Source organism: Triticum urartu, chromosome 2A (assembly GCF_056163025.1).
Source record: "Triticum urartu cultivar PI428250 chromosome 2A, HENAU_Tu73, whole genome shotgun sequence".
NCBI classification, from domain to species: Eukaryota; Viridiplantae; Streptophyta; class Magnoliopsida; order Poales; family Poaceae; genus Triticum; species Triticum urartu.
The window spans coordinates 172,119,181-172,132,908 of NC_141874.1; the positions used below are offsets into that span (position 1 = coordinate 172,119,181).

Sequence of the window (13,728 nt, forward strand, 5' to 3'; positions counted from 1 at the left end):
ACAACAATGGCTCCACGAAAATGTCGACCTCTTCTTCTTCATCTTCATAATACAAGTCATCATCTTCATGCCACGAGTTGCCATGGTCGTCCTCACCATCATCAACATGGCCTCCGAACTGAGAGTCATCATAGGTACCACGATTGTCCTGGCTTTGGGTCGCGTCGGCATCAAAAGCTTGCTCTTGGCCGTCGACATGGAACGCCTCACCACGGCCCTCGAAGATGACGTTCTGCATGAACGAGGCGTAGTAAGGGTCGTTGATCGTCGACATTTGCGTCGGTGGTGGCATTTCGTCGAACAACTTGAGGATGCCGGCCATGTGAGCCGACACGAATGATCGGGGTTGCTTCCTTTGCGCGCCGTCTTTACAATGGCCAGCACCACTGTACCCCGGCATGATGTTGAGGTCGATGACGCTCGCGGGCGTGGTCGGATCGACCACCACGCAGTTCGACGACATAGAGAATCGCGTCTGCCCATGGCCGTGCGGCAGCGGAGCACGAACATCCGGCGTGTCGTGTGAGACGGACGAGCTCGGGGAATGGTGCTGTGGCGGTCGATGGGCCGAGGAGCTTGTCCTGGCCGCGGCCGAGAGTTTGGCCGGCGTGGGACGGCCTATACCCATCATGAGGAAGGCGTGCACCTTGGAGACGATGGACTCCTTGTCGTCGAGCTCGACCCGGTGTTGCATCGCACGCCGCAGGGCACACTTGGAAGCGTACTGCGCGGCGGCCTTCTTCTCCTTTTCCACAGCTCGCCGGTCCCTCCTCTTGGCCGATTCCCTGTCGAGCTTGGCGGCCTCCGTTGGCGTGAGCTCCGACCGAGGCTTCTTCACATGCTTCTTTTTATTCGCCACGGGCCGGGCGGCAAGTGGTGGGTCGTCGGGATTCGCATCGTCGGCCATGATGGATGGAGGGAGGGGCAAGGCCAGGGGCGCGGGAGAGTGGAGGGCGTGGCGCGGGAGAGTGGAGGGCGGGGCGTGGGAGGGTTTTGGTGGAAAGAGAGGAAAACTGGCCGGCTGTGCCACCGACGGGCGGGCCAGGGAAGGACAAGGGCGCTACACGCTGTCCATTCAACCGCAAACTCGTCTCAAATTTGGGTCGAGAATGGATCAAAAACGGACAGAAAACGGACGATGGTCTGTTTACAGCCACGCGTTGGAAGGCCTGCTTTGTCCATTTACCTCTAAACGGACGCGGACGAACAGGATGAGATCGCGTGTTAGAGTTGGCCTAATTAGCTGGGTATAAGAGGCTGGACGCTGGAGCTCGTCGCGAAGTCTCCATAACGGACTTTATCATCGCCATCAGCTAGCATCTAGTAGCAAGCGCGTGCAGCGTCGCCTCGTGCGTTCCCCTCGCATAGCACCTCATACTATACTAGTATCCCATTGTCGCAGCAGCTGCCTATTCTTCGTCTTCTTCCTACTGCGCACGCACGAGGCCATCAACCGCACCTTCGTGCTCACCCGGCCAAGTCCAGCGGTCAACACCACCATTCCGGTCACAGTCCACACCAATCCCCAGTTCCCCACCCACCATGGTTGCGCTACCTATTTAACTCCTTCCCTCGCCTCCATTGCCATCCAAGAAGAGCATTCCCCGCCTCTCCTACTCCAACGAGCTCTTCTCTCACAAGGCTACTCCACACATCATCGAGCTGATACAGTAAACACCACCAGTCCCTACTCAAGCTGCTCCATCGAGACTTCAAGGCAAATTGTCGATCGAACCAATGGCCACCAATGGCAGCGACGGTTTGTGCGTGGCCAAGCCGCCGAGTGCTGACCCGCTCAACTGGGGGAAGGCGGCGGAGGAGCTGTCGGGGAGCCATCTTGACGCCGTCAAGCGGATGGTGGAGGAGTACCGCAGGCCGGTGGTGGTTATGGAGGGCGCCAGCTTGACCATCGCCCAGGTCGCCGCGGTGGCCGCCGCCGACGGGGTCAGGGTGGAGCTCGACGAGTCCGCCCGCGGCCGCGTCAAGGAGAGCAGCGACTGGGTCATGACCAGCATGGCCAACGGCACCGATAGCTACGGCGTCACCACCGGCTTCGGCGCCACCTCCCATCGGAGGACCAAGGAGGGCGGCGCTCTGCAGAGGGAGCTCATCCGGTTCCTCAACGCCGGTGCGTTCGGCACCGGCAGCGACGGCCACGTGCTGCCCGCGGCCACCACGCGCGCGGCGATGCTTGTCCGCGTCAACACCCTGCTCCAAGGATACTCCGGCATCCGCTTTGAGATCCTCGAGACCATCGCCACGCTGCTCAATGCCAATGTGACACCGTGCCTGCCGCTCCGGGGCACCATCACCGCTTCCGGCGATCTCGTCCCGCTCTCCTACATCGCGGGACTTGTCACCGGCCGCCCGAATGCCGTGGCCGTGGCTCCTGATGGCACAAAAGTTAATGCTGCCGAGGCATTTAAGATCGCCGGTATCCAACACGGCTTCTTCGAGCTACAGCCCAAGGAAGGCCTTGCTATGGTTAATGGCACGGCGGTGGGCTCCGGGCTCGCGTCCATTGTTCTCTTTGAAGCAAACATCCTTGGTGTCCTTGCTGAAGTTTTGTCGGCTGTGTTCTGTGAAGTGATGAACGGCAAGCCAGAGTACACCGACCACCTGACACACAAGTTGAAGCACCACCCCGGACAGATCGAGGCTGCAGCCATCATGGAGCACATCCTGGAGGGCAGCTCCTACATGATGCTCGCGAAGAAACTTGGTGAGCTCGACCCATTGATGAAGCCAAAGCAAGACAGATATGCTCTCCGCACATCACCACAATGGCTCGGTCCTCAAATTGAGGTCATTCGTGCAGCGACGAAGTCGATCGAGCGCGAGATCAACTCCGTCAATGACAACCCACTCATTGACGTATCTCGTGGAAAGGCAATTCATGGAGGCAACTTCCAGGGCACACCAATCGGTGTGTCCATGGACAACACGAGGCTTGCCATTGCTGCGATCGGCAAGCTCATGTTTGCCCAGTTCTCGGAGCTAGTGAACGACTTCTACAACAATGGCTTGCCCTCCAACCTCTCTGGTGGCCGCAACCCAAGTCTGGACTATGGTTTCAAGGGTGCCGAGATAGCCATGGCATCGTACTGCTCAGAGCTCCAATTCTTGGGCAACCCTGTGACCAACCATGTCCAGAGCGCAGAGCAACACAACCAAGATGTTAACTCCCTCGGGTTAATCTCGTCCCGGAAGACTGCCGAGGCCATCGACATTCTGAAGCTCATGTCCTCTACATTTTTGGTTGCGTTGTGCCAAGCCATTGACCTGCGCCACCTTGAGGAGAATGTCAAGAACGCCGTCAAGAATTGTGTCACAAGAGTGGCTAGGAAGACCCTGATTACAAATGACATGGGTGGCCTCCACAACACACGTTTTTGTGAGAAGGACCTGCTCCAGACTATCGACCGTGAGGCGGTGTTCGCGTATGCGGACGACCCTTGCAGCGCCAACTACCCTCTCATGAAGAAGATGCGCGCGGTGTTGGTTGAGCACGCCCTGGCCAATGGCGAGGCTGAGTGCACCGTGGAAACCTCGGTGTTTGCCAAGGTTGCCAAATTTGAGCAGGAGCTCTGTGCAACACTACCTCAGGAGGTTGAGGCTGCTAGAGGTGCAGTGGAGAATGGCACCGCTGCAGAACCAAACCGTATCGTAGACTGCCGGTCATACCCTCTATACCGGTTCGTGCGCGAGGAGCTGGGCACAGTGTACTTGACCGGAGAGAAGACTCGGTCACCTGGCGAGGAGGTGGACAAGGTGTTCGTTGCCATGAACCAGGGTAAGCACTTCGATGCTCTGCTGGAGTGCCTCAAGGAGTGGAACGGCGAGCCCCTGCCTATCTGCTAATCAAGGAGATGAAGAGAAGCCTTGGTTCAGAATTTTAGAAACTGATAATACTGTTGTTTGATTTTATTTTACTTTTCCTCTTCTAAAGCGTTGATGCATGCAACGTTCTTCCGGAGCTAGAGCCTAGAGATTCTGATGCTGTAAGTGACAGGGTATAAATTTTTATGACAAATGTTCAAGTTGTTGAAATGAATCCAAAGAAGCCAGTCTATTGCGGTATCAACAAGTACATTGCTGTACCACATTGCATTGCAAGTCATCGAACAATTAGATTATCATACATGTTCAGGCACAGCAAGATTGCCAGAAGTGATACAAAGAAACAACAATAGACACGAGAGGATATACACACGAGTTTAGTGCAGTAGTACATACGAACCAGTAACAGAAACTAATCAGATCTATGTTTTCTTATCCTTATATGACAACTGATCAATCCATTGGTACTAGCAGTATGTGCCAACAGAAGAATCAGTGTAGTACACCCTAGCTGCTTCGATCATCGCATAACCTAGCAAAAAATCTGTTCCATTTCTGGAAGACAAAAATCTGTTCAATTTCCGCACGGGAGATCTATGGGTAGGTGCTGTCGTAGTGGTTGTCTGTGAACAGCAAGGTCACACTAACATGGAGAACTCCAAAACTAAGTAGACATCTTGAGGAGGTCCTCCACCGAGCTGCTCAACACCATCATCTGCACTTAGGACGCCACCATTTGAACAGGGTAGCGTGCTGAAAGCACCACTGTGACATCTCCAGGTAGCTGCTAGTAATCTGAGGAAAACCAAAACTGACGAAAAAATGTGTCAGAAACATGAGTTAGGATGAACTGCAGGAAAGATAGGTCGACGACTGAAGGATAAGTCGAAAAGTGCTTTCTCACTGTTTTCTTTTAGAAGTGTTTTCTCTTCTATAATAAGTGCTGAAGAACTTGACAAGTTTCTGATTATGGTAACTGACAAACTGGCACATTAAGCCAGTGAGATGGAAGCATTCGGCCACAACACTTCACCGGAATTGCAGAAAAACAAACATATGAAAACCTGTTAGTCGATGCTACGGGGATCAATCTGCCTTGTGTCTTCCAGCTCATTAGTCTCTTTATCAACTTCTTAAATGCCTGAAGGAAACCGTGGAGATAAATCGCATTTGGTAATCATTCCATACATCTCTGTAAGGATTCCCCTTCAGAGGTCTCGGCGGTAGTACTGAAGAAAGGCTTCAGCTGGCCTGGCCTGTTGGCTCGCCAGCGGTGAAGCTCCACGAAGGTATCCGATGAGAGCATGTCAAGCTGCGGAAGTCGCTGACCAACTCGGCGTCTTGGCCGGCAGGTAGGAGAAATCTCCATGAGCATGTCATATGAGCAATGGATCTGCGCCCCTTTCGGCTGAACAATGTTTGCCATGTGTATTTGTGGTACGAGCCTGCAATGTGGTGTTCCAACTTATAAGAGGCAAGACACGGCTGCGACCTGAGACGGAAACGGGCTCTAAACCTACGCCAAGTTGGATAGCTCCTCGAGGTGACGGTAGTCATGGCCAAGCAGCCTGAGCTGCTGATCGAGCCCTCTGACGACGGTGTTGATGCACGGATCAAGGAAGCGGTCGCCAGCAACAAACTCGCAAGCGACGCCATCGACCTCGACCATGCTGCAGCCGGGCACTTTGGCCACCTTCTTCTCCTCCATCACCAACCGGATCCTTACCACGTCCTCCCACTTGCTGGAGCAGGCGTACATGTTGGACAGCTGCACGTGCACGCCGCTGTGGTCGAGCCCAAGTTCCGCTAGCCACTCCACAACCTGCTTTCCGAGCTTCACGCCGTCACCACCGTGCACCCGGCATGCATTGAGCAGCGCACCTAGCACGTATGAGTCGGGCCGCATCGGCATTGCCCGCACCACAGCCGCGGCCTCCGCAAGCATCCCGGCACGGCCGAGCACGTCGACCAGGCTCCCATAGTGCTCCACGCCGGGCTCGATGCCGTGGACGGCAGACATGCTCTGGAAGATCTCCCTAGCGACGCTGACAAGCCCGCCGCCGGCACGGGCACAAGTGCAGAGGACGCAGATGAAGGTGACCTCGTTGGGGCGCACCCCCTGGTCCTGCATCTGGCCGAACAGCTCAACGGCCTCCTGGCAGTGACCGTGGTCCGAGAGCCCCGAGATCATGGCCGTGTAAGCAAACACGTCGCGCTCGGGCTCCGGCATGGCTGCGAACACCTGCCTTGCCGAGTCTAGGTTCCCGCACTTAGCATACATGTCCACCAGCGCAGTAGCCACCCCCGCATCCATCCTACCGGTGGTAGCGGTGATGAGAGCGTGCACCCACCGGCCCTGCTCCAGCGCCCCGAGCCCACCGCATGCAGCCAGTGCGCCAACGATAGCCGCCCTGTTGGGCCGGACACGAGCCCTGAGCATCATGTCGAACACCTCGAGCGCATCCACGAAGCCGCCTGCCCCGACGTGGGCGCTGAGCATGGCGCTCCAGGCGATGGGCGTCTTGTGCGGCATTCCATCGAACAGGGAGCGTGCGTCGTCCCTGTGCCCGGCCCTGGCGTAGGCCGTGAGAAGCGAGGTCCAGGAGCAGACGTCGTCCGTACGGGCGAGGACGGCACTGTCGAAGACGCGGCGCGCGGCGTCTAGGAAGCCGCGGGAGGCGTAGGCGTGGATGAAGCCGTTGGAGACGTAAGCGTGCGCGTCCCAGCCGAGCGTCACGGCGAGCGCGTGCAACGCGCAGATGAGCTGCGTGTGGGCCGAGGAGGTGAACGACGGCGAGGGAATGGGGATGGCTGTGGCGATAGAGGCGGTGAGGAGGAAGGAGAAGGTGTAGTTGTTGGGGAGGAATGCGGGGAGGATGCGGCGGAGGCGGGGGAAGAGGGCGAGGGCGCGGAGAGGGGCGTCCGGGAGGAGGCCGCGGAGGAGGATGTTTGGGAGGTAGCGGTCGCCGAGGAGGGAGGAGGTGAGGAGGTGGCCGTGGAGCTGCCGGAGCTGCGCCGCCGTGAGCGACGGGTGGGACAGCAGCCGCAGCGCCATGGCTGCGACCGAATGATACGTGGGCCTGGGCCCTTATAGGAGAGGATGTGGAAGTAGATTGCCGGCCGGCCCACGGACCCAGCCCAACCGAAGCGTAGAGTGGAAGGTAAGTAACCAAGGACAGAAGCGACTTCTTCTCCATTAGTGGGTGGGGAGGGGAGCCAATTGCCGAGCGTCCTGCGAGCGGGAGGAAGACGAAGGAGAAGCAATGGCTCGCGCGGGGCAAGGGGGCGGGATGGGGAGCGCGGTGAACGTGGGGATCGCGGTGCAGGCAGACTGGGAGAACCGCGAGTTCATCTCCAACATCTCCCTCAACGTCCGCCGCCTCTTCGACTTCCTCCTCCGATTCGGTGCGCCCCCCAGATCCCCATTTCCCTCCCTGCATCTCCTTCCTCCTCCCCCACCCGTCTGCTCGCTTGCTTGCCTCATTGGATTGGATTGGATCGAATCTTAGCCCCTACCGCTTCCACCCGCCTCTAGGTGTGATTTATTCCACGCATGGGTGAATTAGAATCTTGCTACCTACCTGCTCGCGCCCAGGACAAGATCTTCCTCATGGATGATATGCCCTGCTGCATCCGCCTCCATGACTGCACAGGCCCGTATTTGCCATAGCCGACTTCCTCACGCATGTTGCCGATGAGGTTGGTTCAGTCAGCCTTGAATTGCCCGTTACTGCAACGGTGCTTTGCCCCTTCTAACTAATAATCACCAGAAATGCTAGTTTCTGTGACTTTACTGCTGACCATGTAGAAATTCTCTTGACTAAAAAGAAAAATACTACAGTGGAACCATTGCTAGAAATAGGGAATGCCATCAACAAAGTTCTGCTGTAGTATGTGCTACATCCTTTATCTCTTCTTGGCACACGCGTTGATAATGTATTTTTAGGGATGTGTTTGCAGCAAACCAGGGAGATGCCGGACGGTTGTGCTTCCAGTCTCAAGAAAAAAAATGCATTATGTGATTTTGCTGTTGACCAAGTAGCAACTCTCTTGCCTCACAAAATAGACAATGGAACCATCGCCGGAAACAGCGAACAGCATCAACACAGAGGTGTAACTAGTTCACCCCTTAGCTGTGGGTAATGGGAAACCGATTTCAACTAGTTCTGCACAGTTATATCATGTAACTAGAATGTGACTGGTTTTGCGTGGTATGCTATTACTGCCCCGGAATGTTGATTGGGCTCTCAAACTTGTGGGAAGAACAGAGTTAGTAGTAGGTTGGATACGTTTGAACTGTGATAGCAAATCAACAACCATGCGTGTCTGTTTATTTGTTGCTTTCTTATTCATCCTCGGCATTGTTTTTTGGCGGTTAAAGCAGGAGTGTGCCAATTTCATTAAGATATAGAAAAAGAAAACACATAGTGACCCGGTTTATAAGGGAAACTGGGCCGAAACCCCCAATGCCTGACTCTGAGCGAAAACCAATAAACAAAAGGAAAACCTAGAAAACAGAAGAAAAAAAACACTCAAGTTTGGGGATGTGGACTACAAGTACGCAAAAGCAAAAGGAAGGCACGGGCAGATAATTCAGGACCTTGCTAATCTGATGCGTTCATTTTGCAGAGGCCACGACGAAGAGCAAGCTGGCCTCACTGAACGAGAAACTAGACAGCCTGGAGCGGAAGCTGGAGGTGCTGGAGGTCCAAGTGAGCAGCGCCACCACCAACCCCTCCGTTTTCAACAACTAGCTAGGCCTAATTATCTAGAAAAAGTGCTAGCACGCGGAGTTGCAGCTGCAGAGCTTACTGACGTTTCAGAGGAGCATTCTGGCTTTGTGTTTGTGTTTCCTGTGTGTGTGCAGTCAATCAGTCTATGTGTATGTATGTTTGTACGTGTCATGTACTACAATTAATTGATTGAGATGTTGATTACATATCTTTCTATATGTTTTATTACGCACAGTTAATAAAAGAAGTCCCCCTGATTACCAACGCTTGCTGGTGACATGTAACATCCCAATTTTCAAATTTTGGATGTTAACATGCCATTCATTTGAATGTTAACATGTCATTCATATACATCGCATATATGCATCATTTGGAGTTCATTGGAATAATGTTTTAGGGAATTATTTAAATGCTCATATTAACTCCTATTGCATAAAATGAATTTACAAAATTGCGTTTTAGTTGGAGTTATTTTTCCTCTGCTCAATATTAACTATTGGGAGGCATCTCATGAGTTGAAGGAGAGGGCTATTAGGAGTGCCCTTGAGAGGAAGAAGGTGATGCAAACAAAATGTGGACGGAGATGGTGACTTGCACTCGTAAGGTGGCTATCAAGGAGAAGAAATGTTGTTCGTAAGCTGGCTTCAGAGGAGTTTGGGGGTGACCAAGTGAAGTAGAAGCGAAGCTAAAGATATCTGGTGGTGGAACGATGATGCTTAGAAGGCTATCAGGGAGAAAAAAAAGATTGTTTCAGATGCCTACATCTGGATAGGAGTGTAGACAACATAGAGAAGTACAATGTGGCAAAGAAGACTGCAAAGCGAGCTGTGAGTGAAGCAAGGAGTCAGACATATGAGAACCTCTATCAGCGTTTAAACATGAAGTAAAGCGAAAAGGGCATTTATAAGATGGCCAAGATCGAAGAGAGGAAGATGAGGGATGTCAACCAAGTCAAATGCATAAAAAACAGAGCAGATAAGCTTCTGGTGAAAACGAGAAGATCAAACATAGATCGCAAGAGTACTTTGACAAGCTGTTCAATGGAGAGAATGAGAGCTCTGCTGATGAGGATCTAACTGACCTCAAGCCGCCACCATCTTGACTTGCACGTCAAGATGGTACTTTGGTCTTTATCTAGGCCTTCGGGCTCCCCCCTGATGCTGGTCCTTCATGGAGTCAGCCGGGCCCCGAGGTAGGCCTGCTGCCAGGCTTCCCACCAAGAGGTCACCCCCGGTGTATTATACCGTTAGCGAGATAATTTTTTTTCATCCTCAGATCATCATGAGCACTCCCAGTGATTTGAGTCTTGTTTACTTTTGAGATAATCATAAGTAAGTCTCTCGTGATCCACCGAGAGAGAATCATAATGACTGGATAGTTCCTCAAATTTCGACAAAAGAGTAGAAGGCTCATTGGTAAACATTTGGGTTTTCTCCATCTCCTCGACCAACAAACTTTCTTGCATCACAAGCATCTTAAGTTGCTTATCAAGAGAACCTGGTTGCTTAGAGGCAATTTTAATGAGCTTAGGATAACTAGGTTTGTTATGAACAATTTCCTCAGAGGAAGAACCATCACAAGAATCAGCCTGGGATTTCCGAGGAGATGCCTTGGAGACTTTTGCCATGAAGCAGTGTGCAGGTGCTTCATCGTCACTACCATCATTGCCGAAGAAGGAACTCGGCGCAGGTGTGGAAGCGCGGGCAATTCCTTCCATGCCGGAGTTAGAATCATTTGCGGACGGTTCTTCTTCAGTGGCATCAGATTCAGAAACTTCTTCGTAATCCATTTCCTTCAATATCAGTCGTGGCCTTGTGAGATTTATTTTTCTTCTGTTGGAGCTGGACTTTCGAGGAAGAACCCTCTTTATTCTTGAAACATTCCTTCTTCTTGTCGTTGTTAGAATCATAGCTCTTTCTTGACTTGCTGCCTAAAAGTGCTAGTTATCGACTAGAGGGGGGTGGGCAGGCGATTTTTATGGAAGTCTTCAAGACAGGCAATGTCTTCGAAGACCCGGAAGCGAAACTGTAACTAAACATGATACGGCGAAGGATGAACTACACTAGCCATGCTGGTATGTCATCAATAATTGAAATGAGATGCAAAGATAAGCAACAACTAGTTAGAACGAGACAGATAAGGAAGATAGTGTGAAGACAAAGATGTAATCAGAGGGAATGTCTTCACACAGTGTCTTCAAACAGAACGAGCATGCAAAGGCTTCACGAAACTAAACAGTAAGTAAAGGAGTAAAGTGATAGAACTAGTTTCTCGGTGAAGACAAATGATTTGTTTGGCCAGTTCCAGTTGTTGTCACACTTATACGTCTAGTTAGGGAGGTTGAGATTGAACTCAGAACACCATGTCTTCACCTTATTCCCCTTGATCTAAGACCCGCAGATCTCACCCAATCACTCTAGTAAGTCTTCAAGGTAGACTTCCAAACCTTCGCAGACTTCATTCACCAGCAATCCACAATGACTCTTAGATGCTCAGAACGCGACGCCTGACCGACTGGAAGATCACAGTCTTCAGTTCATGAAGAACAGAAAGGCTTCAGTGATGCTCAATCACTTTGGGCTATGGGTGTTTTGGGTTTTCTCCTCGCAAGGATTCTCTCTCCAAGGCGTCGGAGGTGGGTTGCACTCACACGACAAAAGCCGTGCACTAACTTGGAGCATCCACCAATTTATGGTGGAGGGGTGGGCTATTTATAGCCAGGATATTGTAAGGTGGAACCCTAAGGGAGATCTTTTCACACTTGGAGGAAAAAAGAGATGAACTCACAAGAACACAAGGGAAATTCACTCAAACATAACCAAATTACACATCCACTAGAGTAGCACACATGAGATCAACATGAATACAAGAACAATCAAAGGAAAACAAGCACAAATGTAAGTTCTTCCCACTCCCAAGGAGGTGGGGTCTTGATGATAGTCTTCTCCAAGTTGAGGTCTTGATATCCACTAGGGATCTTCTCCTAGAATGTCTTGATCTCCAAGAGGAGTGGTAGATGAGCAAAGCTCTTTCTAATGTCTCTCAATACTTTGATAACCCTAGGAAAGAGGAAGGGAACAAGTACTTATAGCCTAAGGACGAAATGGGAAGAAACAGGGTACAAGGGTCATTTGACCCTAAGTGCATGTAGGCACGGCCGGACATGTCCGGGCACCCGGGAACGAGAGGCGGAGAGGGTCCGGGCACTCAGGGTGTCAGGGTCGGGCACCCGGGGTGGTGCACCCAGGGGAGGGTCCGGGCACCCGGAGGTAACTGTACGATCGAAAGTATGTCTAGAGGGGGGGTGATTAGACTACATGACCAAATAAAAAATCTAGCCTTTTCTCAATTTTAAGTCTTGGCATATTTTAGAAACTTAGCACAAGTCAAGTAATCAACCTACACATGCAATTCTAAGAGTATAGCAGCGGAATGTAAAAACATTGCACATGAAGGTAAAGGCAGGAGTTTGGAGGGAGCAAACGCAATGTAAACAAGGAGATTTTTGGCGTGGTTCCGATAGGTGGTGCTATCGTACATCCATGTTGATGGAGACTTCAATCCACAAAGGGTAACAGTTGCGCGAGTCCATGGAGGGCTCCACCCATGAAGGGTCCACGAAGAAGCAACCTTGTCTATCCCACCATGGCCATCTCCCACGAAGGACTTTCCTCACTAGGGTAGATCTTCATGAAGTAGGCGATCTCATTGCCCGTACAAACTCCTTGGTTCAACTCCACAATCTTGTCGGAGGCTCCCAAGTGACACCTAACCAATCTAGGAGACACCACTCTCCAAAAGGTAATAGATGGTGTGTTGATGATGAACTCCTTGCTCTTGTGCTTCAAATGATGGTCTCCCCCAATATTCAACTCTCTCTCACAGATTTGGATTTGGTGGAAAGATGATTTGAGTGGAAAGCAACTTGGGGAAGGCTAGAGATTTGTGGTTGGAATGGAATATCTTGGTCTCAACACATGAGTAGGTGGTTCTCTCTCCGAAAATGTATGTTGGAAGTGTAGGCACGTTCTGATGGCTCTCTCTCCCAATGGAGGATGGGTGGAGGGGTATATATAGCCTCCACACAAAATCAGACCGTGGGACCGAATCATAAAACTCGGTCAGATCGATTTAGTTAAAAATGTGAACGTTAGGATTTTCGTTGGGACCGACATGTCAACTCGGTGAGACCGATTTCATTAGGGTTAGGGCATAACGTAATCTCGGTGAGACCGATCACATAAACTCGGTAGGACCGATTTCTGTAATAGGCAAACAAAGAGTTGGTCAGGCAAACTCGGTGGGATCGAATCGCTCATTTTGGTGAGACTGAAACGTTACGAAAGGGAAACAGAGAGTTTGCATTGCGAACTCAGTGGGACCGACCGCTCATCTCGGTTGGACCGAAACGTTACGAAGGGAAACAAAGAGTTTGCAATCCCATCTCGGTGAGACCGAGATCCCTATCGATGAGACCGAAATGACTAGGGTTTCTGGCAATGGCTATGTCAAATGAACTCGGTGGCGCCGGATAGATAATTTTGGTAGGGCCGAGTTTGACTTTTGGTTTGGGACATATGTCGATATGAGAAACTGGTTGAGGGCTTTTGGAGCATATCACTAAGCATTTTGAGCAAGCAAGCCATTAAGCAACACCTCATCCCTTTTTAATAGTATTGGCTTTTCCTATGGACTCAATGTGATCTTGGATCACTGAAATGAAAATGTAGAGTCTTGATCTTGAGCCAGTATGTGTCCTTAGCATTTTGAGGGGTCCACATTCCTAATCCATGCCATGCCAATCACCGAACTTTCTGAAATGATCATCTTGAAATAGCATTAGTTCAATGAGCTATATGTTGTTAGGAATTACCAAAACCACCCAGGGATAGTTGCACTTTCAATCTCCCCCTTTTTGGTACTTGATGACAACATATAGATCAAAGATTCGACAAATGATAATAAGATTTGAAATACATCGTCGCTTTGAGAGGTATGTGATAAGCAAGAGCTCCCCCTAAATTCGTGCATTATTTAAAATTTGCTTTTGAATGCAAATGCACAATCGATTAGGATCATGGGTTACTCTTCCATGTCACATACATCTTGGTGGAGCGCTCAAAATGATAGAAAGTAAAAACATGCACTCATCACC

The 13,728-nt window shown here is 51.1% G+C and overlaps 3 protein-coding genes across 4 annotated transcripts; 2 read left to right on the plus strand and 1 right to left on the minus strand.

Moving 5' to 3' along the window:
* The first annotated feature begins 1,449 nt into the window (after positions 1-1,449).
* Positions 1,450-4,054, plus strand: LOC125528418 (phenylalanine ammonia-lyase). Its single transcript, XM_048692899.2, has one exon. It carries the CDS (start codon positions 1,738-1,740, stop codon positions 3,859-3,861), a length of 2,124 nt encoding a protein of 707 aa, XP_048548856.2. The 5' UTR covers positions 1,450-1,737; the 3' UTR covers positions 3,862-4,054.
* A 68-nt stretch (positions 4,055-4,122) lies between these two features.
* Positions 4,123-7,051, minus strand: LOC125528419 (pentatricopeptide repeat-containing protein At5g66520-like). Of its 2 annotated transcripts, none has more exons than XM_048692901.2 (2): positions 4,905-7,051; positions 4,123-4,651 (listed from the first exon to the last, which is right to left on the minus strand). In XM_048692901.2, the coding sequence occupies exon 1, from the start codon at positions 6,893-6,895 to the stop codon at positions 5,357-5,359; it is 1,539 nt and encodes a 512-aa protein (XP_048548858.1). In that variant the 5' UTR covers positions 6,896-7,051; the 3' UTR covers positions 4,123-4,651; positions 4,905-5,356. The 2 variants fall into 2 exon arrangements, with proteins under 2 accessions (XP_048548858.1, XP_048548857.1); XM_048692900.2 differs by having other exon boundaries at positions 4,745-7,051.
* A 2-nt stretch (positions 7,052-7,053) lies between these two features.
* BRK1 (BRICK1) lies at positions 7,054-8,779 on the plus strand. The gene is made up of 2 exons (XM_048692902.2): positions 7,054-7,245; positions 8,470-8,779. Exons 1-2 carry the CDS (start codon positions 7,104-7,106, stop codon positions 8,592-8,594), a joined length of 267 nt encoding a protein of 88 aa, XP_048548859.1. The 5' UTR covers positions 7,054-7,103; the 3' UTR covers positions 8,595-8,779.
* Positions 8,780-13,728: the final 4,949 nt, after the last annotated feature.